Raw genomic sequence first — 26,760 nt, forward strand, 5'->3', positions numbered from 1 at the left:
TCCTCCTCTCTCTTTCACAACCTGGCAGCGTCCCACCCCCCGGCTCTCTCTAGTCCACCCCGCCAGCCAACCACCATACCACCGCCGCCCGCCACGACACGGCAGCAACATGTGTAGCACACAGGGCCATTTCTCCAGGCCAATGGAAGTCCTGTCTCGGCGATAAAAGCGTTGGCCTCTTGTAACACAGCAGGCAGCACACCCTCCTCCACTCTGGACGCGCGTCACAATACTAACACGGTGGCCGTGCCTCACCTACCGACCAACACCAGACGATGCACGACGTCGTGTGAAGATAATGGGGTACGAGCACGGTATACTCCAGTCCATAACAATACGGAAAATGGGATACGAACACAAGTACACTTCATAACATAACGTAGAAAATGGACTATGAACACAGTACACTTCATGCCATAACGTAGAAAATGGACTATGAACACAATACAGTTCAATCCATAATACAGAAAATGGGGTATGAACATAAAGCACTTCATTCCATGCTATAGAAAATGGGAGTATGAAAATAATACACTTCCTTCCATGATAGAAAGAATGGGTATTTTCTTTAACAATAACGAGTTCTGGAGTCAGTTTTCCTAAAGGAATTTCTAAACAGCGTACACTTTATGTGTGTGTGTGTGTGTGTGTGTGTGTGTGTGTGTGTGTGTGTGTAAACAAGAAAACTGTATGCATAACGGAGATAAACAGGTGGCAGTCTACACACTGTGTGAACGGTCTGAGGAAGAGCGAATTTACAAAGACGTTTTCGTTGTGGGTTGTGTGTACAGCCTGGCGTGGCGGGCTAGGATATAGCGGCAGGACACGGGAGGGCCAGATAACAATAACAGGATGGTCTATGACGAAGTTATCTGCTGGAGGTACAGCACAGGGGGGAAAGGAGAGATAACAGATCTGTGCTTTATAAAGAGGGGGTGGGTGGGTTATAATAGAGTGGTGGACGTTGCGTAGGGGAAGGGTTGTGTGGTAGGAAGGGTTGTATGGTGAGGAGGGGAGTTCGGTGGGGTGGGCTGTGTGGTCTGGTGGGTTTGTGAGGTAGGGAGGGTTGTGAGGTGGAGTAGATAGATTGTGTGACACTGTGAGGTAGGAAGGGTTGTGAGGTAGGGAGATTTGTGAGGTAGAGATGGTTGTGAGGTGGAGTAGATAGATTGTGTGATACTGTGAGGTAGGGAGGGTTGTGAGGTGGAGTAGATAGATTGAGTGATACTGTGAGGTAGGGAGGGTTGTGAGGTAGAGAGGGTTGTGAGGTGGAGTAGATAGATTGTGTGACACTGTGAGGTAGGAAGGGTTGTGAGGTAGGGAGATTTGTGAGGAAGAGAGGGTTGTGAGGTGGAGTAGATAGATTGTGTGATACTGTGAGGTAGGGAGGGTTGTGAGGTGGAGTAGATAGATTGAGTGATACTGTGAGGTAGGGAGGGTTGTGAGGTAGAGAGGGTTGTGAGGTGGAGTAGATAGATTGTGTGATACTGTGAGGTAGGGAGGGTTGTGAGGTAGAGAGGGTTGTGAGGTGGAGTAGATAGATTGTGTGATACTGTGAGGTAGGGAGGGTTGTGAGGTGGAGTAGATAGGTTGTGTGGTAGCGGGGTGGGAGTTGTATGGTGGGGTGTGTTGTGGAGCACCGAGGAGGCCGGCAATGACACCCGCCACTAGAGCCATCTACGCCGCCCCCCAGCGGGCCGCCCATGCCACCTACGCCAACCAGCACCTGTGACCCCCTTGCCCCGGGAAGCGCTTGCACGGGCCATCCAGTGCGCCAACCCAGCCAGCAGGCGCACCATCCGTGCTACCCGCCTCACACCACCCGTGCCACCCGCCTCACGCCACCCCGTGCCACCCACCTTACACCACCAGTGCCACCAGCCGACGCAGACGCACACTTCCTCCCCAAGCCAGCACGAGCACCCACCACCACCCGCCCCACCACCCCGTGCCACCCACGCAAACACGTGGGGGCCTCATTCCACCACCCCGTGCCGCCCACACACACACACACACACACACATGCGGCACGCGCCACCACCCAAGGGCAACATCACTGCCATCAAGCTACACATCCCGGGTGGGGGTGGCGACGGGGGGTGGGGGGGTGGGGGGGGGGGGGCGACAGCCTACCTCTGCCAACTGACAAAAGGCCGTGACGTCACCCACCCGGGTACCGCCGCTGTGTGGCAAATTTACTGTAGTACCACCGTCGTCGTAAAGCATCGTGTGTACGACCTGCACCACACCCTCCTGGCTTGGGGCAAAAAGTCCACCTCCGGGGATAAAGTAACCAACTGCTCCTCAAACTGTCAACGACAAACCCTCCCCCCCCCCCTTTTTTTTTTCCAATTTATCAAACAGCCATCTTTATTCTTTCCTTAATATTCTTTATTTTCTTTTTTTCATTTTGTTAAGTGGTGTTCAGGAGATATCCTCGTACTTTCCTATCTGATTATAATCCTCCTCAGCGAAGCGTTCCGATCGTGTCTGGCCTCCTGGCTTGGTACCACCGCCTCTGCCTGCGACACAGACAGGCAACACACGGAGGCAGGCGACTTCGAAGTCACATGGGCCTCCAAGCAAGCAGTACATCACCCTCGACTAATCGTGCGAATCTTACCTCCCTCTCCACTCGCGAAAACCATTTCTCTTTTATACTTTCTCTCTACAGCACCCTTCATAATCTCTCAACATTATATCTTCTGTACATTTTCTTCCTCCTCCTTGCTCGCCCTGCCTCAACCCCTTATCTACTCTGCCGTTTCTAGAGCCACCACGAACGTCACTTTCTCAAATCATTTTCTCTCTCCCTCCCTAAACACCCCTATACCCTCCTCCTCACCGCCATCTGTGTGTGGGAGGGAGGGAGCTGGGTGGCGGGAGGTTACGAGGGTCTGAGTGTGCAACGCCGCCGACCCGAAACAGGCACGGAAGACTTTCTCCCCCGGGGTCATCCTCTCCCCGCCGACATTTCTCTTCCACCTCGGCCTCGAACAACCTCCCTCGAGCTCCTCCCGGACACTCCCGTCTCCTCCTCCTGTACTAACACGGCACGACCGCTCTCTCAGGCCCATAAATGTACAACGTATCTCCCGTGTCATAATATGTACTTTGTAATTTCCCGTTTTAGGTCGTCCTCGGGACCAGTTCCTCAAAGACGTTTACTAACCACCTCTTCGTCAGAAGACGACCTCGATTAACCCTGTCAGGGTTGAGGGGGGGGGGGGGGGGCTGCCTGTCAGGGTTGAGGGGGCCTGCCTGTCAGGGTTGAGGGGGGACTGCCTGTCGTCGTCGCCTACAACGCGCCACACCTAGCTCACACATCGGTCACACCCGCTCATGCATCACCAACTCGTTCCTGCGTCCCACACTTCGCGTCCGTAACCTTCCACCATCCACACAGGCGCTGGTCACTCCCGTACACACTACTCAAATGCTCATGCCTACGAAAGTGAGCTCCTGAACTGTTGAAACTCTGGTCCGAACGATAACCTCAGCTAGCTCTCTCTCTCTCTCTCTCTCTCTCTCTCTCTCTCTCTCTCTCTCTCTCTCTGTCTCAGGTCAATGACCCAAGTAAACAAGACTATCTCAACGAAGACACACACACACAAAAAAAAAAATAATAACAAGTCATCACTTCTAACGTCGGTGTTACAATAAATCGAAAGCCTCGGAGCACGCGGCCTGATGTATATATCCACACAATCAAACTGCCGGAGAAAATTAATAGATTGAGAGATGAAAAGCGACATCAAGCCGCAGTACAGAGCCGGCCTAAGCTCAAGCTGAGGCCAAGCACTCTCACTTGCGGTGTCTGATGACGGGGCTGGCAAGCGCACGCACGTGCAAGTCCAGCCCACCCCTCCCGTCCCGCCCTTCTCCCCGGGAAATCACCATCCCGCCGCCCCCTCCCAAAACAAAAACGTCCAACCAGAGGCAGTGTTTTTGTGGCCGTTCTTTACCGAACACTTTCCTCTGTTCGGCACACGCGAGAGACAGAGAGGAGAGGGGGAAAAATCTGAAATCTAATCTGGGCAGCGTCGAGGTAATAATACTGGAGGAGAGGCATGAGACAAGAAAGCTTTTGTCGGGGCAGAAAGTGGGGCATCATCCCCCCCGCACCATCTGGGGGGTTTGCCTAATGAAGCCTTTGTGGTTTTCCCGCCGTACGTACGCTCACCCACCCCATACAGTGGCTCTATGCACCCTGCCAGAGTGCCCTCTACGTCTATTCCTACGTCTGGTAGGTGCTGTGTGAGCAGTAGAGTTAACATACATACCCTTCCCCTAATGGGAGCCTACAAGTGAGGGTTTATATATACATACATACAACGATCATCACTCATACCGAAGACAGTATCTCTCGAGACCACAATCCTCTGAAACATAATCCTTATCTCCAACATTCTCTCTCTCCAGATCTTAATCACCTCGCTCCACTGTGCCACGTGCTGGTATCGTGTGAGCGGCTCACAGGCCAGCTTAACTGGATCCTCAAACAGAGCAACATTGTCTATGGACTCCCGGCAACCCAGAATGCTTGGCCCAGAACAAACCACTTGCCTGTGAATGCAAGAGGATAAAATTCTTACCTCCTGCTAATGAAAGCAGCTACTGCATCCCACAAACTCTCTTCTCTCCTCGGTCTAATACATCTTCAGTTTCAATTTCAAAGAGCCACAGGAGGAACAGCTGTGTCATGCATTTTGTGGCCGACCATCTGCCACCATCGTCAGGCACTTCCTGTCCTTGGCTGCTGTTGTATCGTACCGCGTTATGGACTGGGACACACACACACACCGATCCCCTCCAGGGATGGTGCATGCCCGTCTCTTCTCCACTGAAGGAATGGCTCTAGGGCATTACCATGACGTGGAGTGGTCCAGCAGTGGGCCAACCCTCCACATCATTTAACCTAGTTACCCTCCTTGCTCTACTTGTATAGAATACACCTCGTCATTTACCGGCTATCCTGTTCGCTTTAATTATGTACATCTGTGTCTGGTGCCTATCCTCCTCTGTAATGTGAGCCTCCCTATTTTGTCAACGACATTACTTGCTCTAGCCCGGTTCAAACACTATAAAAAAAACTTTTCTCGAGTGTTCACACACACACACACACACACATATCTCTGCCAGTCTCTCAGCTGCCATAACCGTGAACATGTCTGGCTATCCTTCAAATTCTTGTTTCACCAACCATCACGCTCGCCCTGGCCGTCAACACCCACCTCCGCCAGCCGGCCAAGCCAGCTAGCTAACCAGGTTGATCGAAATGCAAGAGTTATCACTTGCCATCCCGCCCACTCTTAACTGCACGGCCCAGAGCTTCCAACGCAAAGACTTACAGTGCACGAGGAACCAAGAGCGCAACACACAGGCCCAGCACAGGTCCCTCGGCAGGAATGGAGACATCGCAAAGTATGGATCTGTCCTGAGGGGGTAGTGTCTTTCCCCCCATCATCCTCCCTTCCCCCCCCAATCCTCTAAGGTTCCCGTGCAGCAAATACTTGAATCCTCAGGTCTGCTTCACAGAACTCGTTGCAATATTTTGTTCTGTGTGGCGGTCTCGAGACTCGCTGCTGTTTATTTTCCCTCTCCGTGAAAGGCGAAGTTGTTGACGACATTCTATTCCAAACTCGGCAATTTCTCCAACGCCAAGGCTTTCCCTACCACCCCACACACCTCTCCCTTCCCCCTCCTCTCCCGCCGCCGCCACCACATCACGACAAATGCTCTCGCTTCTTGGTAGCCCTCGGCTGCCCCTCAGGAATGGGGCAAACTGGGTCGTGGTGCTTCCCTGGAGGTGGCGGCGCTCACTGCGAGGTCGTTGTGCCTGGTGGTGGAGGCACAAGGGAGGGGACTGGAAGGGTCGTGCTACTTGTGATGGCGGTGGTGGTGGTGGTGGTGGCGGCGCTCACTACGAGGTCGTTGTGCCTGGTGGTGGAGGAACAGGGGAGGGGACTGGAAGGGTCGTGCTACTCGTGATGGCGGTGGTGGTGATGAAGGGTCGTGATGGTGGTGGTGGTGGCGGTGGTGCTCACTGGAACGTTGTCGTGCCTGGTCGTGATAGTGTAGGTAGTACCTGCGGTCATGGTGGTGGTGGTGGTGAAGGTGAGTGTAACGTTCATAACATTAATACATTCCTCAGTCTGAAGCTGTGAACACACACACACACACACACACACACACACGAAACACTTGGACTCCCTGCGCCTGAACTCAAGAACGTCTCCATAACATCCATCATTCCTTTCCACACTCGTTCACCAGCCGAGTCTGCCCAACTATACATCAGAAAAGTCACGAGAAAAGAATGCGGAAAAAAGATATGCAAGATCATCTCTGGTCCCTTCGTAGCCCCTAGACTTTGCTGTGGTGAGCTCTGCGCGACAGCTCTTCTGCCTTTTGGCGAAATGTCGTCGCAAGTACTCATAAGGAAGCTCTCTCTCTCTCTCTCTCTCTCTCTCTCTCTCACGGTGTCACACGCGACCTTCTGGTGGTCGGTGACCGGCCTAGCGGCGCTAACGGACAGCGAGGTCCCTCATCGTAGTACAAAAAGGGATGCAAACACCAACAGACCATTGGATCCGGACGACAATACGATTTCCGGGTCTCTACCGCTCCTCCTCTGTCCTCACGGAAGAGGCGTCCTGCGTCAGCTGTAGGACCGGCGTTTCCCCGAACCTCATCCAAAACAAGAGTGCAACACTTGCGGGATTTTTCTCTTGTCAACAGATTAGTAGCTTTTATGAGACCATAGACACACGCTGGCGACGCACGATTACGGGGGCTGAAGGGCCGCATGAGTGAATAATATATATAAATGGGGACCGAAGAATAATATATGACTTTAGTTCACAGTGGTAAGCTGCGGGGACTGGAGCTGGTTTATTCGAGATCTGCTTCACTCTTCTGCAGGCACTGAGAGACAGACTCGTCGCCACTCATCTCCAGACGGACCCATCACGATGTGAGTCTTGTTCCACGCTGACGTTCCAGCGACGACGACAGCAGCAGCTGGGTGAGGTAGGAAGAGTCTCCCGTGTGTGAGAACCTGGGCTAAGCTGGATCACGCAGCAAATCCATTAAAGGCCTCCAATCATCGGGATTCAGAACGCTCATATTTTTTTTTTCTTTCCAGATGTGATGATGATGATGATGATGATTGATGCCAATGATTGGCGACTGTTCTCCTGGAGGGAGTGGTCGTGGAACCTGTGGTGGTGGTGGTATGACGAGCTGATGGTTCGTTATGTGTGGTTGTGGCGGCGGTGGTAGTGGTGTGGAGGGTGGAGACCGTGGTAGTGGGGGTGGTGATGGTGGTGGGCATTTAGTACTAGTGACTGGACAGTGCGTGTGATAGTAACAATGGTGGAATGTTGGTTGTGGTAGCGGTGGCGAGGGTCGTGGTGATAGTGGTAGCGATGATGGTCGTGATGGTTCGATGGTGTAGTGGCAGTGATTGCTGGGCTGTCGTGCTGGCTTGTGGTCCTAAGGCACTGCAGCCACTGCAGGCAGGGTCTGGCGTGTGACTCCTATTTGTGTGTTACGGGGAGAGAGTTATACACGCGTGTTGACCCGTCTTCTTAACCTTGTATATATGTACCAGGTCCTTACTTGTAAGCACACACACACACACACCCACACACACCCTAGAGTATGCCAGGTGTGTGTGTGGTGTGTGGTGTGTGTGTGTGTGTGTGTGTGTGTGTGTGTGTGGAGCCACTACAAGGTTGGAGACCTGAATTACACACTTCTCTCACTATTCTGTCGCGCGCCGCTTCACTGCAGCTGATTTATGTAGCTAAAACATAGAGCACACATAATTGAATATGATTTTCTCTGGATGATGATAATGCGCTGTTATCTCGCGCGCGCGCGCGCGCGCGTGTGTGTGTGTGTGTGTGTGTGTGGGGGGGGGGGGGGTTCTACTCGGCCCAATCATTCGAGAATCATGAGGCATCCAAACCTCACTACAAATGGCCTTCACAGCTCGAACTTTGAGGGCTCGAACTGTGAGACAGAGGGGGTCATGCTCCAAGGGCGGGGTCAGCGGGGTGTGAACTGTAGTAATGTTCCAGCAGTGACGACAAGGGGGGTCATCTGTGATACTCCGAGATCAGGGGGATCATACGTCATGCTCCAGCTATGAGGTCAGGTATCATACGTCATGCTCCACTTCTGAGGAGTCATGGGGGGGTCTACCCTGTAGTCAAGGCATCTCTGTCCTCCTACCTTCGAACCGTCTCTTATCGTACGTCTAAGAACTTGACCCTTTCCCTGGGCAGGACAAAAGATTGACAACTCGAAGGAAGAGGAGGGGGAGGAAGGGAGTCGTTGAGTTCTTGTTGCACTATAACACAACGCTCCTCTATGCTCTGCATCACCCCTCACACGGGGCCACGGATGGCCTACACCAACCCTGCCTCAGGTAAGGTAATCCAGCGAAAAGTATTCGACACTTGCGTTCCAAAATAATCCTATCAGTGATGACTGACCTTTGGGAGGAATGACACTCATGATCCATGACATCATGCCATCTGGTAATCCGGTTTGAAGTGAGGTGTGTGTGTGTGTGTGTGTGTGTGTGTGTGTGTGTGTGTGTGTGTGTGTGTGTGTGTATGTGTGTATGTGTGTGTGTGATCATCCCTGAGAACGGCCATGGGAGCGAACCTCGCTACCAGCATGTCAAGGGGGAGAGGATCACATCATCAGCACACCAGCGTCCACTCCAAGGCGACCATAATAAAAAACTACTAGAGCCAAGCGAGAAGGTTTGTACTTGTTCGTGACGGACATGACACCAGGCAAGAGGCTAGCTACCACGTCCGTTTTGGGCTCCGACATTCCACGGTGGTTCCACGGACTACCACTTAAGATGAACTTCCATCACCAGAGGAGGAACGCCACCATCAGGGGAATATCATCTCTCGGGGCCATCAACCACAGGCCGAAATTCCTCGCTCTTAATGGTCATCGCCACTGGAGTGAGGTCATGGGTGCTGGAGGGTAAAGTAGTCATCAGGCAGACGGCGGCGGGAGCGGAAGGAGCAGGAGCGTGGGTCGTGCTGGTGATGCGTCGTGAGGGCCTGGCCTGCACCCCGGGGAAAAAGCCTTTGTTGACCTCTCCGGAAACAAGTGACGGACGGAAATGCCTCCACCGCTGACACGGCCTTCTCCCTGGCTGACTCCTGCTTTAATCAGGCTCCTCTTCCAGCATGAGGGGAGGGAGGCTACAGCGTCACATGAGTCACTTCTTTTTACTTTCTAATGACTCTGGAGGTAAACAGAGAAACCCTATTTCTGTTTGGAGTCGAGCCGAATTCATTCTTGAAGACGGTTCGAGTGCTATTCCGATTTGAATCTGAATCGAATCCTGTTCCAATTTGGAGGTTAATCGAATCCTAGTCCAATCTCAAGGTGCACTGAATCCTATTCCAACAATCTTTTCACGTTAAGTCACTTCAAAGCATCAGTAAGAGTCTTTAGTCACAAAATACAATATCAAGCTCCCGCTTTAAGCCGCTCCCACGTCCATCCAACGTCGGACTGGCAGATGTCAACGACTTACTCTAATACCTTTTACGTGTGCTTTCAGAAATCCCGGGGTGTCCACGGGCCTGGTATCCTTGCAAAGGTTATACGGTTGGGGTAGAATAAGCTGCTAGAAGATGGGGGGAAAATATCGGCAGGAACAGCGAGAGGTTAGCTGTGGGAGGATACCGGCAGGAACAGCGAGAAGTTAGCTGTAGGAGGATATCGGCAGGAGCAGCGAGAAGTTAGCTGTAGGAGGATATCGGCAGGAGCAGCGAGAAGTTAAGCTACGGGAGGATACCGGCAGGAACACCGAGAAGTTAGCTGCGGGAGGATACCGGCAGGAGCAGCGAGAAGTTAGCTGTGGGAGGATACCGGCAGGAACACCGAGAAATTAGCTGTGGGAGGATACCGGCAGGAGCACAGAGAAGTTAGCTGTGGGAGGATATCGGCAGGAGCACCGAGAAGTTAAGCTACGGGAGGATACCGGCAGGAGCACCGAGAAGTTAGCTGTGGGAGGAGATTGACATGAGCAGCGTCAGAAGGAGCACCAGAAGTAGCGTCATGAGGGACACCAGGACCAGCGTCAGGAGGTGGCGGAAGCGCTGAAGGAGAAGTAAGTGGTCGGGGGTGGGGGTGCGCCGCCCAACGATCACTTTATGAAGCAGCAATAATCCGATCACGACTGTTCACTTCGCTCGCCTTTGTTGCCGCCCGAGACTCCTTGTGGAATCCAATTTTTGAGAGCAATTTGTGGAACACGATCCCCGCGGCTCGACTGTCGCGACACCCTTCCCCACCCCTTGCCTCTCTCCCGGGGGATCAGTTAGCGCCTGGTACCAGCTGGGTCGCGAGGCCTTCCAACACAAGTCACAGAAAGAGGAGCAGGTGTCGACCCATCGAGGAGAAACAAGGGCGGGAACAGTGGCTTTCACAAGTATGGATGGAACGTGACAGTGCTAGATACAGGTCGTGTTATACCTCGAGGCTTTTTGGTAGAGTTATCATCCTCTTGAGTTCCTCCTATGGCTCTTGAAGGAGTTATCATCCCCCCACACGATGCCTCCCAAGGCTTTTGGAGGAGTTATCATTCTCCCCACACGACGTCTCCCAAGGCTTTCAGAGGTATCATTCTCCCCACACGATGCCTCCCAAGGATCTTGGAGGAGGTATCATACCCCCACACAATGCCTCCCAAGGATCTTGGAGGAGTTATCATCCCCCCACACGATGCCTCCCAAGGCTTTTGGAGGAGGTATCATCCCCCCATACGATGCCTCCCAAGGCTTCTGGAGGAGGTATCATACCCCCACACGACGCCTCAACAACAAGAGTCTTAGGAGGCGATACCACCCACTCACGACGCCTCCCAAGGCTCTTGCAGAAGTCATCGTCCCCACACTATGACTCTCTCCTTCCCTCCTGCCAAACGCTGCACCTCACAGCTTGCATCACTGTCCCCTGGCGGTGTAAACACTCCATCCGTGCTTCGCCAACGGCACTGTTAATAGTCTCATTTTTCGCTACACAATTAAAAGAAATGGTTGAGCGCACAACTTCCTGTGGTGCTGCTGCATTACATTACCACGGTACGGGCGACCAGGCCAGCACAACACCCTCGGGTTGTACAAACGTCCTCAAGAATCGTACCGTCGTGCACAGGGGGGTCGTACCACCGCGTTCAAGGAGTCGTACCGTCGCGCGCGAAAAGCGGTCTTTCCAAAGGTGGCAACAAGCACATACACGTTATCACCCACGCTCCTGGGGTCTACAACATAAGAATGTGTGTGTGTGTGTGTGTGTGTGTGTGTGTGTGTGTGCAACTACTCATCCTGCATGAGGAGGGAGGAGCTGTGCACTCGTGCGGCCGCATCTCTCAAGCTTTCTCTACCACCGTGCATCTTTATAAACTTCCATACATAACACACACCAACACGCCTCCACTCCTTCCTCTATAGATGAATCTATACAATTGGATCGAATGAAATATCACTTTGTGCTGAATATCGCATATAAATCTCTCTCTCTCTCTCTCTCTCTCTCTCTCTCTCTCTCTCTCTCTCTCTCTCTCTCTCTCTCTCTCTCACACACACACACACACACACACACACAATCACTCATCCACATACACATAAGAATAAGAAAAAAAGATACGAACTCTCAACTACCTACACATAATGCCAACGCGCCATTTTCTACAGCCAGCTGTTTGCATCAAGCTACGCCATCTGTGTCACGGTCTGTCATTTCATTCGAAAAGGGAAACATTTCACAATAAAAACCCCTCGAGCGATACTGCTTGGATAAAACATTCATTTCACAAAATGTTCCGCGCAAAATTCCACGAACGTCATAAATATTTGTCGTTTAAGCCAACATGATTTTAATTACGGTTTACATATCCGCTCTTATTGTCATGTTAATTTTGATAACCATGTGTGTGCATCGTCGCTCATCACGGCAGTAAAACTATCGTAAGCTGTTATGCCGGAGTGGCAATTTAGAAAATCCATTTCATCTACCAAAAGCCCTCCTAACGGCCCTTAACCTCTAGGGCCACGGGATGGGATGGCTTGGCCTTTATCCTGACCTATCAAGGTCTGAGCAAAGGTCAGGAGGCCATAACTAAGGGTCGTGTCGTACCCTTCTGTTCAAGGGCCATATTGTCGTGCCAAAGGGCGCACCATCGCCGTGGTCAGAGGTCGTGCGTGCAGTCGTGCACTATGTTTACAAATTAAGCACTAGAATCCTACCGTCGTACTCAGTGGTCGTATCGTCGTACTCAACGGTCGTACCGTCTTCGTTCCCCAATGGTCGTCGTCGTACCGCAACGCTCAAGCTCAGGTACTGTCCACTACTCCCGGGTCTAATATTAACAAGAGTTCCTCTCGCTAATCCCCCCACACCCCGCACAGCTGGTGCTTCCGAGACAGCAGCGAGGGAGGGGAAAAAAGAGACCATCATCATCCTGCACGTCTCTCTCGAAGCTTCAGTTAACCAGTAAGCCTCGTGGTTTCTTATGTCTCTCTCTCTATTTGTTCCTTACAATGAATGGAAGTCCCCCTCATTAAGGCCTACTACGGCTGACATCTCCACACAGTTCGTGTGTTCGACATTTCGCTGTACAGTAACGACTTACGTTATTACATTTAAAATTTGAAAAAAAAAATAAGTACAGATTGCCTCTGCGCGTACGTGGAAGCCGACTAAACTTAGCGATGGAACAATCGCAAGTTGTGACCATAAGACAATACAAAGGACAGACGCACACATAAAACACTATCAAGGTAACAGCTTACCATGATGCCCCTGCTTTACAAGACAAAAAATTACTACTACACAATTTCCAAAAGATACGAATGTCATACGACCCTAGCTAGAGATAGCAAGATCCCGATCTCGCTCCACGGAAACACAGCGACTCCCAACAACTTTATCTCTGGGAAGTTGTTAAAAGAATTCTCCTGGCTTAGATTCCCCCGGTCCCTTGCCTTACTAAGGAGGTACGCCAATTCGTACCGAGTCGACTCCTTGAACACGACGGTACGCCCGGCCTGAGGCACGATGATACACGACCCTTGAGTACGGGTGGCCGTGCGCCTTCGACCTGACCCCTTTGTCGAGCCATCACACCCCGTGGATCGCACAGTTGTGCTCAGGTGGTGACCCGGTCGAAGTGTTAACTTGCTTCACGATTTTTCCGTTTCCAACCTCTCCTCTCCCGTGACGCCATCAGCGTCAGCATGAAGCCGATAGACTATTGTTCATCAAATGATGTAACACTGTATCAGGTTCTGTCCAATAAGCGATGATGATGATGATGATGATGGCGTGAGAGTAGCCTAAGGCATTCATGGAAGGCGGGTCGACATATCAATCCGGTTTTAAACTGGTTCGCAAGAAAGAAAAAAAAAAAATGGGTGTGACGTCAGGGATAACCGTAGGTGCGCATCGCCATCCCACATGAAATAAGCAGAAGCGAGTCATGTGGAACATGTCAAGAATGGCGACGGAGTTTTTTCGAACTGGTGGTTATGACTTGATCACGACGGCCTTAATGATACGTGGCAGATGACAGGCCTAAGCCCAAACGACCAACTTAACCTAACATTGCACCTACAGTTACAGAGACGCGAGAATATTGTCGATACACGAAGATCAATTAAAATATTTAATATTCATCATGAATATGCGACCCAAATATCTTCACCAACCTTTTTCATTATCATTCCAAACAGCGTCCGCCACAATTCCCCCCCAGCCAATCTCATCTGCTATTCCCGAAAATCTCAAAGACCATCCCATCTCCTGAAGACGAAATTGTATCATCAAAAAAGATGAGACGAACCGTCAGTAGGAGCATGACTCCCCAGCCAGGCACAGACACCTGCAGGTTTGTGGCATACAAAAGAACCGTCAACATTGGCCACAGTTCTTATTTCCAAGGTGTAAATCATTCCTAACACTGTCTCTCACTCCTCACAGGGGTCCCTACGTAACCCAATCCAATCTTCTATAGACGTCACCTCTACCCATATCAGCGGCCCTCTGTCCTCTACTAGAGCCATCCGTCCCTCTGATGTGTGCCACCCGTCCCTCTCTATAGACGCCATCCGTCCTTATGTTAGTGGCATCTGTCCCTCAATACGAAACACCCGTCCATTTGACAGAGGCCAAGCGCTCCCCCCCCCCCTCTGTTAATGCACTCCGTCCCTCTATCGGTGCCACCCCTCTCTATTTCAATGCCACCCGTCTGTCTACCATTGTCCCTCTGTTCAGACGACCCCTCGTTCCTGGGTCACCCTGCTGACTGTCCCTCCGTCCAGACAACCACGCGTTCCTCGGTCGCCTTCCCTGCCCCCCCACGATTTCCTGAGCATCGCTCCCGTCCCGACGGTTGGCTTCGTCCACAGCATCCCCCTCCACGCCACAACTCAAGCCACACTGTCGACGTGCCTCAGCCTCCTCCCTCCCACGGGGCGTCTCCCGTGCAGGGCAACCGAGCGATTAACTTGTCTTAATTTCGTATCTTTTGTGCGATCCTCCCCCCGTACCCTGACCCCGTATTCAAGGATCCGACGACGGTGAATAGAGTCTAATCGAGTGACGAAAAGACTTTTACATCAGGAATGACATATCGGGATGATTCAGCCAGAATTTCATCCAGTGTGTGTGTGTGTGTGTGTGTGTGTGTGTGTGTGTGTGTGTGTGTGATTTACTATTTCACACTAGGATGGTATTCTTTTTTAAAAAAATCCGAAACTTCAGTTTTTCAGATATCTAGTCGATTTTCCTTTTATCTAGAAACCCTAAATTCGGATTTTTCAACGACTACAAGACCTAAAAAAAAAAAATTGAATACGGAACATTAACCCTGCACATCACGTGCCCTTAATTCATGCCAGGCAGAGGAGGCCGTCGTTGGCAATAAACCAGCGATACCAAAACCAATACCAAAACTTTGGTAGAATCCATCGACCCAACTACCCAGGGCCGAGCAGTAGGGTAAGCTCAAGCTTGCGCCACCACCAACGAACCCATCAGCGTCAGCTCCGACGACCCCCTCCCTCCGCTCTCGATCCCCCTTTCAAGTTCATAATTGCATTCGTTACCCTTCGCGTCAAATGGTGTATCAAATTATATCTTACATTGCCATATCCATCAGCTCTGTATCATACCTCCGGGATAACTCACCTCGTAATCCTTATAAGGGATTAGTTCTAAGCTTGTGAATACATTCATCAAATCACTTCTATTTCGGATATGACTGTTCCCCCCCCTCACTTAATTACTATCAATTACTCACCTCTGTAATCAACACACAATTACCTCACAGTAACATTATTCCTCCGGTAGCCATGTAAATGACGTGAGAAATACACACCCCCGCCCGTCCATCCTCAACACCGTAACGCATCACGAAGCGTCTGATTCATTTAGGGAATCCTCCCTTGGCATTAGATCCCCTTGTTCGCCGGAACATATTTAACCAAGACCAGTGTTTTGTGAGTCATCCCAACGCAATGATGGCCTTCCTGTGTTGGACGGTGATGCAACACACCACCGGAAACCACATAAAGGCCCCAATGCATGAAAAAAAACAAAAAACATACTTCGCAACACTTAATGCAGTAACGACACATCATCCATCAGTCACATAACTATGCATTCTCCATTTCTGGTTTCAAGTCCACGATCTCCCACCTGAACGGTGTGTTTATACCAGTTTCAGCAGTTCCTCCACTCGCGTGACGTGCCTCTGGAGTCGTAAATTCCTCTCAAAAGTCGGTCCTGTATTTATTTACACACGGCCAACCTCCTCTCCCAAGAGCAGCATGTACAGTGCAGTCTTTCCCCTCCGTTCAGACCCGTGTAGTACCTAGGTTTCTTAGGGCATCACACACGACACACACACACACGACACACACACACACACACACACACACACACACACATATCCACCTAAAACCACCCTACACACTCATCAAAGACAATCGCCCGACCTGCGCCAGTTGTGACAGAACACACAACCTAATGCCGTTGACAAGAGGCCCTGTGATAGGCTTTGGACACGGTGAATCTTGACTCGTGGCATACATTCACATCCTTCAGTTTCTGTCCACCAAAAAAAAAAAAGAAAAAAAAAAACACCCAATTACAACCGTACCTGCACTTCACCACATCTAAACGCTAACCTCGTCCACAAGAAAGTCATTCCCAAAATAACTGTGAGCCACCGTAGCGCGATAAGCATCGAGAAAAAAAGAAAAGAACATCAAAACCCTCACATATGAAAATTAGTTCCACATATCATGCAAGGCTTCTCTCTCTCTCTCTCTCTCTCTCTCTCTCTCTCTCTCTCTCTCTCTCTCTCTCTCTCTCTCTCTCTCTCAAAACACGAACCCACACAAAACACTCCCGCCCTTTCCCGCCATTCCTCGTAAGTCCCCGGGGCGTAATTACTGCTGCTCGGCCGGGGTAAATATGCACCGCCGAAGCGATCCAGTCAATGTTCATCTAGTCTCGCTCCGCCGGATCAAACCGTCGTCGCTAGTCCGTCTGACGCTGCTAATTTTTTCCTCCAACCTGAGTCCATGATCCGGTTAAGTCTAAATCCCATTCCGGGAGGGGGGGGAAGGGGTTTCTAACCTGACTTTAAATTCTGAATGGGGTTTCCAATCAGTCGTGGTCTTACCTAAATGAGGTTCTTACATCCCCCCCTCCCCCACCCCCCGGGGGAATCCCAACTCAATCTTGGTGCCAGCGGCTGCCAGCATGGGGGGTCAGGCGTCAATACAGGACTATTGATTAACAATGACGCAAGGCGGGGGAGCAACGAGTGAGGGTAGTGCGGGCAGCGGGCGGGCGGGCGGCTGGGGGCCGAGGGCTACTCCTGCTGCAGGTGGGGGGTGGTGTGGTAGCGTTGCTTCCAGCAGCTCTTGCATGTGGCCGCTACGGTGGAAGAAGGTTCCTGGCGCCGCGTCACTCGGTGATGGCCATGGTGCTCCTTCCGTGGTACACCAACCACCTCCTCTACAACCCCTAAAGAGCCAAGTTCACTCACTACCCGCAGGTGTAAGACATTGAGGGAGAGAGAGCGAGTACCTAGTGTTTACGTACACAGAGCTTTTGTTATCAAACAATGTATGAGGTGTAGCCATGCCAACATGTCTTTAACGTCACACACCTAAAACATCCTTCTCTGAAACAGTGACTTATGATAATGTGATATTACATAAATATATATATATATATATATATATATATATATATATAGAGAGAGAGAGAGAGAGAGAGAGAGAGAGAGAGAGAGAGAGAGAGAGAGAGAGAAAGAGAGAGAGAGAGAGAGAGAGAGAGAGAGAGAGAGAGAGAGAGAGAGAGAGAGAGAGAGAGAGACTTGACCTATGTGGAGCGAAGTCTTACAACGAAGAATACAGTCAGCACTTGATAAACCATCTTGTTTACTCAATGGTGACAGTTATGCAGCATACCTCCTCCATCACACATTCTTCGTTTTTTTTTTTTTTTTTTAGAGCTCATGCACATGTTCCTGAACTCTTGAATTACATAAATTCTAGACATCTCAGCACACATTTCACGTCTGAGGAGAAGATTAACTGTCAACTATCCTTCACTTGGTATCCTGAATAACTCTTTTTAACATTTCATCTTTAGTACTGCAGTACACAGGAGGCATCTTACATTCACAGGTCTGACAACTGAGGTTTTCCTCATCTATTATTCCAAACATCTATCACAGAAATCTTATTACCAATCCGAAGTCTCCAGAGCTGAGGAAATTTGCCTCTAACTTTACTGCACTCGAGTATGAATTCCAGTTTTCCAAACATTACATGGATTTAGTGCGGAGGGACTTAGGCACATGCCTAGGTACACAGTCTAGCAAACTAAGACAGCCTAAACAAGAAATACCTTATGTCAAGATATCGTGTATTTCCCCATAAGGTTTACCAGTCCCAGCATCACACACACACACACACACACACACACACACACACACACACACACACACACACAAAATATCCGAATTACAGAGTGGATTTTTATCCCGAATTATACCAGTTACAGTAACTGGACCTAACTGGACCACCGTTAGTTTATTTTTCAGATTAAAAAAATGATATTCCTGAGGGATTACAAGCATCTGTATTCTCCAAATACCAACGTCACGTGTAATGCAGTGCATGCAGGCAGATCAAAACGCCCGTTCATGGTAATCAACTTGGAATAAAAAGAACGAATGGGACCGACACCCGACCCTCCGACCCGACCCTCACGTTGTATATGATCCACCGTACAAGACCGTTCCTTCCCATACTCCTTGACCTTGTTTTCAGTCACTACCATCACCACTACTCGCTCCTGCAGCGGGAAGCCCTCGGAAGAATATTGGAGTCTCCTCCGTTACCCGTTATGGAAAAGCCCTCTTTAGCGAGAAATGAAACAACAGTCTTTAAAACATTTGGTGTTTTCTTAAATCTACTTGTTCCTTACGCTACAAAGCGAGCTGGGGTATTCTCTTTTTTTTTCTCCCCTGTCACATGAGGATATCGTTTCATCATTGTCTTAACGTTCAAGTATGTCATTCACTGTCAGGTTTCTTTTTTAACGTCATGTTCGTTTAAGGTTTTGTGTGTGTGTGTGTGTGTGTGTAGCATCGCATTTTACGATGACATGTTTACGAATATCTTTCTTTTACACACACACACACACACACACACACACACACACACACACACACACACACACACACACAATCGCCTGCAGAGACGTTCCGCTCGATTCCTGGGCAGAATCTCTACCGTAAATCTGGCACCGTCGCACTCTCTCTCTCTCTCTCTCTCTCTCTCTCTCTCTCTCTCTCTCTCTCTCTCTCTCTCTCTCTCTCTCTCTCTCTCTCTCCTCCCCCGTTCCCAAGGGGTACAGGAGGAGGAGGAGGAGGAGGAGGAGGAGCTGTGGGTGAGGAGGGGGAACATCAACCCGTCCACAGCGACGGACAGCTGACTATCACGTCCGTGTGAGCGTTAATACTCCCACTCATCATTACATATTTGAAACTACTGCTACTACGACTACATGATACCAGTTTCCAATACACCATATATTGAATAATAACATGAAGTATACGGGATGATTGATTATCGATTATCATACGACGTTTTAGGTATTCTGTTTATTACTATAACTGATTCAGATAAGTAAAGGAATAGTTACTTGTCTAGACAGACATACATATTCGGGAAAAACGAAAAAGGAAAACAGACAAATTACATTAAGTATAGAACACGAACAGAGTAACATTAACATGAAATCAAGAGACATGCAAGTAAACACTTCAATACGTAAATGCTATTCCCAGGAAACATTAAATACAACGAATAAAAAAAAGTCAACCATCCAACGAAATTAACAAACAATGAAAGATAATGAAGAGCACGAGGAGCACGAGTAAAGGTAAAATGAAATTAAGATTCGTGGAAAAAGGCTCAAGAAATCTGAGAACAATAAGGAAAACGTGTGTGTGAGAGACGAGGGTTGTGTCAGACAAGGACAGCGGAGGCTGCTTGCAAGAGGTGTAGGTCATGAGAGGAGGCAGAGAATATTTACAGCAACCTACGAGTCACGTAATGAGACATCAAGGTCCTTTCTCCTTGGTATGGCAGGATTGGAGGGTGGAACATACCGATGACGATGGTGGTGAGTGGGTGGGGTACTGAGAGATGATAAAGTATGGAGTTGAAACACCCACAGTCTGAGGCCGAGTTGTAAAGGTTAAGATCCCTTATTATATATTGAGTCGCCGTTGGCAACTCAAGGGTGGTGGGCCGTTTTGATAGCTATATCTTAACCCTACACCTAGAACTTTGGAACCCTCTACCTTCTTATGTGTTTCCCTATAACTATGACACATTTTGAGAAGGCTTTTCACTTCCTCCAAAACTCGTCTCATCTTTTTCCGTCACAATCCTCTCTATATTTCAATTAGGGCCTGGCCTTTCTGCGGGCTTTTGTGCGTGACTGGAGCCTCTGACGTAAAACAAAATATACATATGTATCCTGCAGGGAAACGTATGTGGAATGGAAGTAAAACTGCCGATCACGCAAAAAGTTCGCATAACGGCAGCTGACTGAGTAGGGTAGGAATGTAACTACAGATACAATGATCAGTAAGAACATTTTTGCAACACAGTGTTCAGTGCTTTGGGTGGGTAGAGAGGGGGAAAAGGAAAAAAAAAAAACGCTATGTGCAGCATTTTTTGGAATTCGAAAACGCTACGTACAGTGAAACCTACCTGGGGAGGGAAATTATAACTGTGGTGAGCACGGAATGCGTTACATACTTCACGATCCTTTTTACAATGATGGCAATGCTTGTTGCATTCTCGGAGGGAGGAGTAGTCTGAAACACAGCCAACTGCGTCTGAGTTACTTAAAACCCTTGAGCGCGACGGTCCAACTCGGGTATGATAGCGTGAACTTCGACCTGACCCCTTGATGGTCATGATCCAAGGGCCAAGCCTTCGTATCCAAGCGTCGTGTTCAATGGCTACGAAACATTAGGGTGAAAGGCCCAATGTCACAGCGGCAATGCGAGGGCGGCAAGTTGTATGGGGTGATAGAGAGGTATGACAATAATGATGATGGGGTGGAAGGTAAGGTGAGGCAGCTGAGAATGATGATGATGATGATGATGATGATGATGATGATGATGGTGGTGGTGGTGGTGGTGTGTGTGTGTGTGTGTGTGTGTCCTCTGATAATGAATTTGGCACTGGGGAAACATGATGTGATGCATATTGGAAGTTAACAATAAGAAAAAATGGAATAAAATACACAGGGAACAAAATAAAAGCAGAACACGAGAGGCACAGAAAAGCATCCAGAAATAAAACTCAAAAAGAGTGCAGGGAATACACAAATAGATACAGAGGAAAAGAGAAGACAAGAAAAACAAGGAAAAATGTGACTGGAACAAGAAATACAATATGTATAAGACAAGTTTTCCAACTGGAGGAACAATATGAATGGAACATGCATCAAATCCAGCAATACAAAACATCTATCGAAAAATTATGAAAAAAAAGACTATATTTGAAATAAAACTATGCTACAAACAGATCAGAATACAGAACGACACACACGACACATACAGGAGGGGGGAAAATGTAATGAATGAGAGAACCATAACCAGACAGAAGATAAATATGATGAAAGAAAGAATAAAGCGTTAGAAAGTTCCGTCGCCTATCAAGAAGGGTAAGAGAGAGAGAGAGAGAGAGAGAGAGAGAGAGAGAGAGAGAGAGAGAGAGAGAGAGAGAGAGAGAGAGAGAGAGCAGGAAGCGGGCGTGGTCCCGCCACCTTACCTTGACGTTGAACTTGATGCCGTGGCTGAAGGCCTCCTCCGGGTGCAGCGGGATCCTCGAGTCGTAGTCATCGTTGGTCACCAGGTTGTACTGCTTCTTGCTCGGCATCCGCATCTTCGCGCGCATCTGGCACCGCTAACCGGTCTCCCCCACCCGCGCACAAACACGCACACACTCAAACACACGCGCGCGGGCGCACGACGCACGCAAAAGCAATCCCCGCGCGCACACACACAGGCAGATGCCACTGGAGGGAGGGGGTGGGTGGGGGTGGTGTTTATGGGCTCCTCCCCATCAGCGGTTGAGGACGGAGGGTGGGCAGCGGTGAGGGTTCCCGTGAAGACGCGAACGTTAACACGGGTCGAGGAGGTTGTGGGTAGTGGTGAGGGGTTGGGTCGCTGGTGTCACACACGCCACCGCTTCGTGCCATTTACAGTGGCTTTCTGGCAAGTTCCGGTGGTCTGATTCCTAATAAAAAAAGTACACCTTTGAGAAGGAGATACAGAATTATTACACACACACACACACACATGTATATTTTCCATTTTCTACAGTATTCACTTCTAGCATTTAATCTCTGATCAAATTTTCTTTATTTTCCGAGGAGGAAAGGTGGAATTTCTATCTTTTTCATGTGTTTATATCAAACGTCAGTGACTTGCTGTAGAGAGTTTGTGACAAACAGATCTGTGCTAACAAGTTAATCAGTCAACTGAAATTCATTTTTTCATGCCCTCGTAACGGTTTCCTGCCTGAAGAGTCACGTCTAATAAGTCTTACCAGGATATTGTCTATCAATGCCAGAATTACTTTTGAATTACTTCCAAACCATCACCTATCACGAATTACAATTACATACCTATCTTTCGCGGGGCTACCCACATCTAACCAGGACGGTCTGTTCCCTACCCATCCATAATCATCCTTCCTCCCGTGCGATGGCCTTTGACCATTTATTTATACTCGTCCCAAGTTGGCCTCTGCCTATTCTTATCCACGCCACGAAAGCCTCTATTTCCATCCTCCTTTACATAAAACTTCATTATAGTATCTATCCCAAATTGTCCTTTAACCACTCTTATCCAGCCGATGGTGACCTCCAATCATTCCGATCATTAACTGGAAGACCTCAAACCACCCTCATCATACATACCCAGAATGGCTTCTAACCATTCGTATCCTTCACAGAAAGGATCCCTCTAACCACCCTCATCCTTCTAACGACGGCCTCTAACTACCCCTCATCCTTCCACCAGACTGACATTTGGCCACTATCCGGCCACCATGCACAGCTGCTGTCATGGTGGTTCGAGCACCTCAAACCCGGTCCACTTCTGGGACTGGTGCCCGACGCTCTCTGGGCCTCCCCCCCAGACTTTAGCCTGTCGGGGTGGGAAACTTCCCTCAGAAGGAATGTCCTTAAGGAGCGATGGGCCGGAGTTCCTAGTGGTTTAACGACACAGGATGCGGTTGTCTGTCCCGAATACGATGGGTTAGACTATTTAAGTGCCGCGAATACGTACGAGTTCAATTATTTAAGCGTCACGAATACGAGTTCGTCTATCTAAGCGTCACGAATAAGAGTTCAGTTATCTATGCGTTACGAATACGATAACTCACGAAATCGAGTCTTTGACCAGTGAAAGAGAAATTACCTCTTGCAAGTTAATTATTCCCCCCTCGGGCGCATTCGTTCGTTTGCTGTACCAACCGTTAGCTTCCAACGGCTCTAGCTATCATCCACCTCCCCAAAACAACTCGCGACAGGGCAACTCATTCACCCTCCTAGTGTGCGTGCACAACCGTGGCAGTCTTGCTAGAGTGCTCCCGGGGGGCAGGGCAGGCCGGGGCCAGTCACCTGAGGGATGCGTGCGGGCGGGGCTGCTACAAGGCGACTCAAGGTGAAGACCAGCAGCAGCCAACCAGCCAGCCAGACAGCCAGCCAGCCCACTCAACCCTCACTTCCGGCCATCTTCCCAACGACGACCGGCCGGCCGCCGCGGGGGTTGACGAGGCGAGGCCAGACGGGGTTCAAAGTTCCCAGCAGCGTCACTACCCCGCCACCCTCCCCGACCTGGCGCTCTCCCCTCCTCCCCAAACCTCCTGCTTCCTCTCGCCCTGAACCTGACCTCTGAACACTACCACTAATGATACCTACCGGAGGAGCAGCATTTTTGCTATATGTGTATTCATACGTGATCGCTATTTCTCGAATGAGCGAGATAGTGCCAGGAACATATGACAGAACCTTAGGGCTAGTCTTCACTTAGCTCTATCTTCTCCATCCCCAAGGAATATATATATATATTTCTTATTATTATTATACTTTGTCGCTGTCTTCCGCGTCATACTTATTCGCCACTTCCCGCGTTAGCAAGGTAGCGTTAAGAACAGAGGACTGAGCCTTCGAGGGAATATCCTCACATGGCCCCCTCCTCTGTTCCTTCTTTAAGAAAACTAAAAAATGAGAGGTTCTACGACATGCAGGGGATACGGGGGAAGTATTCTTTCTCCCCTATCCCCAGGGATAATATATATATATATATATATATATATATATATATATATATATATATATATATATATATATATATATATATATATATATATATATAAGACGCGCTTCTATACAGGAGGGAAGAGTCCTGTAGACGTCTGATCCAAGGATTTACGTATGCAGTAAAATCCCCTCAAGAGGGTTTCTGGTAAGTTAATAGTCATCATCTAGGTCAACCTTTTTCTTTACGAGAGACGAGAGGCGACTCCCCGAGAGGAAATTCACTCGTAATCCTTCCAAACTCCAGAAAACCAAAATAAAATAAGTCAGAGCGTTAGCCGAGAGTGTTCGCAACAAACAGACATCATACCCTCAGCCCAGAACATTAAACCGAACAATACCTACACAAGTGCACCCAAGAGTCACCCAACATCACCTACACAGCCAACCAGGTCCTCCGAACATCGACCCAACATAACCTATCCAAGCCTATGAACTTCGCCTAACGATTACCCTCTACCAAACTCCACCTAACACTACGTATCAGCAATCCAGCCCCGAATACCTCCGAAGGAATCCATCGCTTCCCTGCTACTGGAAGTAACGCAGCCCTGAAGCTGCAAGAGCCCCTTCAGTGACAGGGACCTGGGGTTATATGTCATATATATATATATAAACCAGACGCGCTTCTATACAGGGAGAAGAGTGAGTCCCACTGGGAACGTCTGATCCAAAAGGTGTAAATAAACTATCCAAGTTCCTTCCTTTTTCCCTTTCCACAAAATCTGAGATTCTACGGAAACTCAACATGTGTTCATAATGTGGTCTCTCGGATACACACGTCAGGCTGGGCGGAAGGCAGCGTTAAGGAACAGCGCAATCTACACGGGGTCAAGTTCACGATCACAGAGATCGAGGCACAGAGTAGAAGTTGCTCCCCCCTCCCCCCCCCCCCCATTCCCATCCTCACTCCACCCCACCCACTCATCCAAACTCGTGTTACGGTTTCTCATACTTATCAATGCCGGGAGCTTATCTTCGGTGCCTTCCGGTACCGTTATATCGCTCATTCATTGGATAACCTCTTGAACAGGTGAGGAAAGCTCGACCTAACGTGCGAACTGATACGGTTACACATACAGCACCACAATAACCCCGCATTCTTACCGCGCTCATCCTGCCCCTTACACAACAGGGACGTAAGACGACGTTAACATATGGAAAAACGAAGACAAAACAATTTACCCGGCGAGCCGAGAAAGTCAAGCTGGCGGCAACTGACAGACAAATGAGGTTTCACGGTGCTGGCAATACAAGACGGTCCCTGCAGCGTCTGGCGAGGGGATCCCACCGGAAGCAGAAGAAAACCTGAACAGATTCGTTAAGACATCCCTCCAAATTGGCAAACTAAACGCCATCCCGCTGGGAGGAAAACAATGAACTCGAACCTTCGGCGCGTTTTCTTTTTCCTCCTTCCCTTCCTGTTACGATACAGCACTCTCTCTCTCTCTCTCTCTCTCTCTCTCTCTCTCTCTCTCTCTCTCTCTCTCTCTCTCTCTCCACCATCCAACATGGGCCTCGGGAAAGGCTGGTTAGCTATTGCAGCCAATCTTGTTAATAAGAGACCAGCCATGGGGAAAGCATACAAAAGAACAAAGTCAGGCCGAAACGCTCGGTCATCCTCTAATAACCGTTCAGTTGAACCCCCGCCACAGCAATGGGAACTTTACTCCTTTCATGCAGGGCAATTAGTGAGAATGAAACCTCTGTATTTACTATTGAAATGATAACCATTCATCCTTCAAGGCAACTGTGTTTAGTTTACTCGTATTCCGTATCTACAAGTATAATGCGCACAAGTATAATACCCCGACCAGATATCTGACTATACGAATAACACATTGTCCTGCAATAATTCAGAACAAAAACGATGGTGTAACAAGACTCAGAATGGGATTATTTCTAAGGCCCGGTAAGTTTTGTCCCTGATCCGACATTAGAGCAAGACTGAGGGGATGAAAGGAGTAAAGGATTCTTTGATAGTTCGGGCTTTGAACATGCAGGAGGGTGTGAGCCATGCATAGGATATAGCAAACAAAGAGGAAGGTGGTATAATGGGAACGACAAGCAATCGAATGGGCTGAACCAGGGTATATGAAATGGTCGGTGTAAACCACGGAAAGTCCTGTGGGGCTTATCTGTTGATAAGGGGCTCTCTGGTGCATAAGACATAACACATAGGGTGTGAATGTGAGTGAATATGGCAATTTCTTCGTTTGTTCCTGGCGCTACCTCGCTAACGCAGGAAATGGCGTGTATATATATATATATATATATATATATATATATATATATATATATATATATATATATATATATATATATATCTTTCTTTTCTTTCAAACTATTCGCCATTTCCCGCGTTAGCGAGGTAGCGTTAAGAACAGAGGACTGGGCCTTTGAGGGAATATCCTCACCTGGTTGATATATATATCAACCGGTGAATACAACATTCGTATGACAGTAGCATACAAGTGTACACGATTCTAATGCTAATATGTAAACTAGGCAAGTCATTTCTCGGGGGAAAAAAAAAGGAAGACGAGTAGGCAACTTGCTGAGGATACCAGAATAATAAAATCATAAGACAACTCATACGACGCAAGGACTTACATTAATAATGAAAAGTCATGAGACAAAAAAAAAAGTATTTAAAACCAATCTAGTAGAAAAAAAAATCACACCCAAGAACTGATTAGTCGAAACGGTGTAGTCGAACACAAAGTCAAAATAACGAAACGGAAATCGAACACATCAAACAGCGAACTGGGGAAAATT

At 49.0% G+C, this 26,760-nt stretch overlaps 1 protein-coding gene across 5 annotated transcripts in view; it reads right to left on the reverse strand.

Moving 5' to 3' along the window:
* The window catches only part of LOC139755378 (carboxyl-terminal PDZ ligand of neuronal nitric oxide synthase protein-like), a 472,165-nt gene that overhangs the window by 438,101 nt on the left and 7,304 nt on the right, over positions 1-26,760 (reverse strand). For 3 of the 5 annotated variants that reach the window (XM_071673604.1, XM_071673606.1, XM_071673602.1), the window contains exon 2: positions 21,426-21,893. In XM_071673604.1, coding sequence (XP_071529705.1) covers positions 21,426-21,551 — 126 coding nt within the window. In that variant the 5' untranslated portion in view covers positions 21,552-21,893. Of the gene's footprint in view, positions 1-21,425; positions 21,912-26,760 lie in introns of all 5 variants that reach the window. The other 2 variants (XM_071673601.1, XM_071673605.1) reach the window with 1 other exon arrangement.

The sequence above is a fragment of the Panulirus ornatus genome, chromosome 19 (genome assembly GCF_036320965.1).
Source record: "Panulirus ornatus isolate Po-2019 chromosome 19, ASM3632096v1, whole genome shotgun sequence".
In the NCBI taxonomy this organism is placed as follows: Eukaryota; Metazoa; Arthropoda; class Malacostraca; order Decapoda; family Palinuridae; genus Panulirus; species Panulirus ornatus.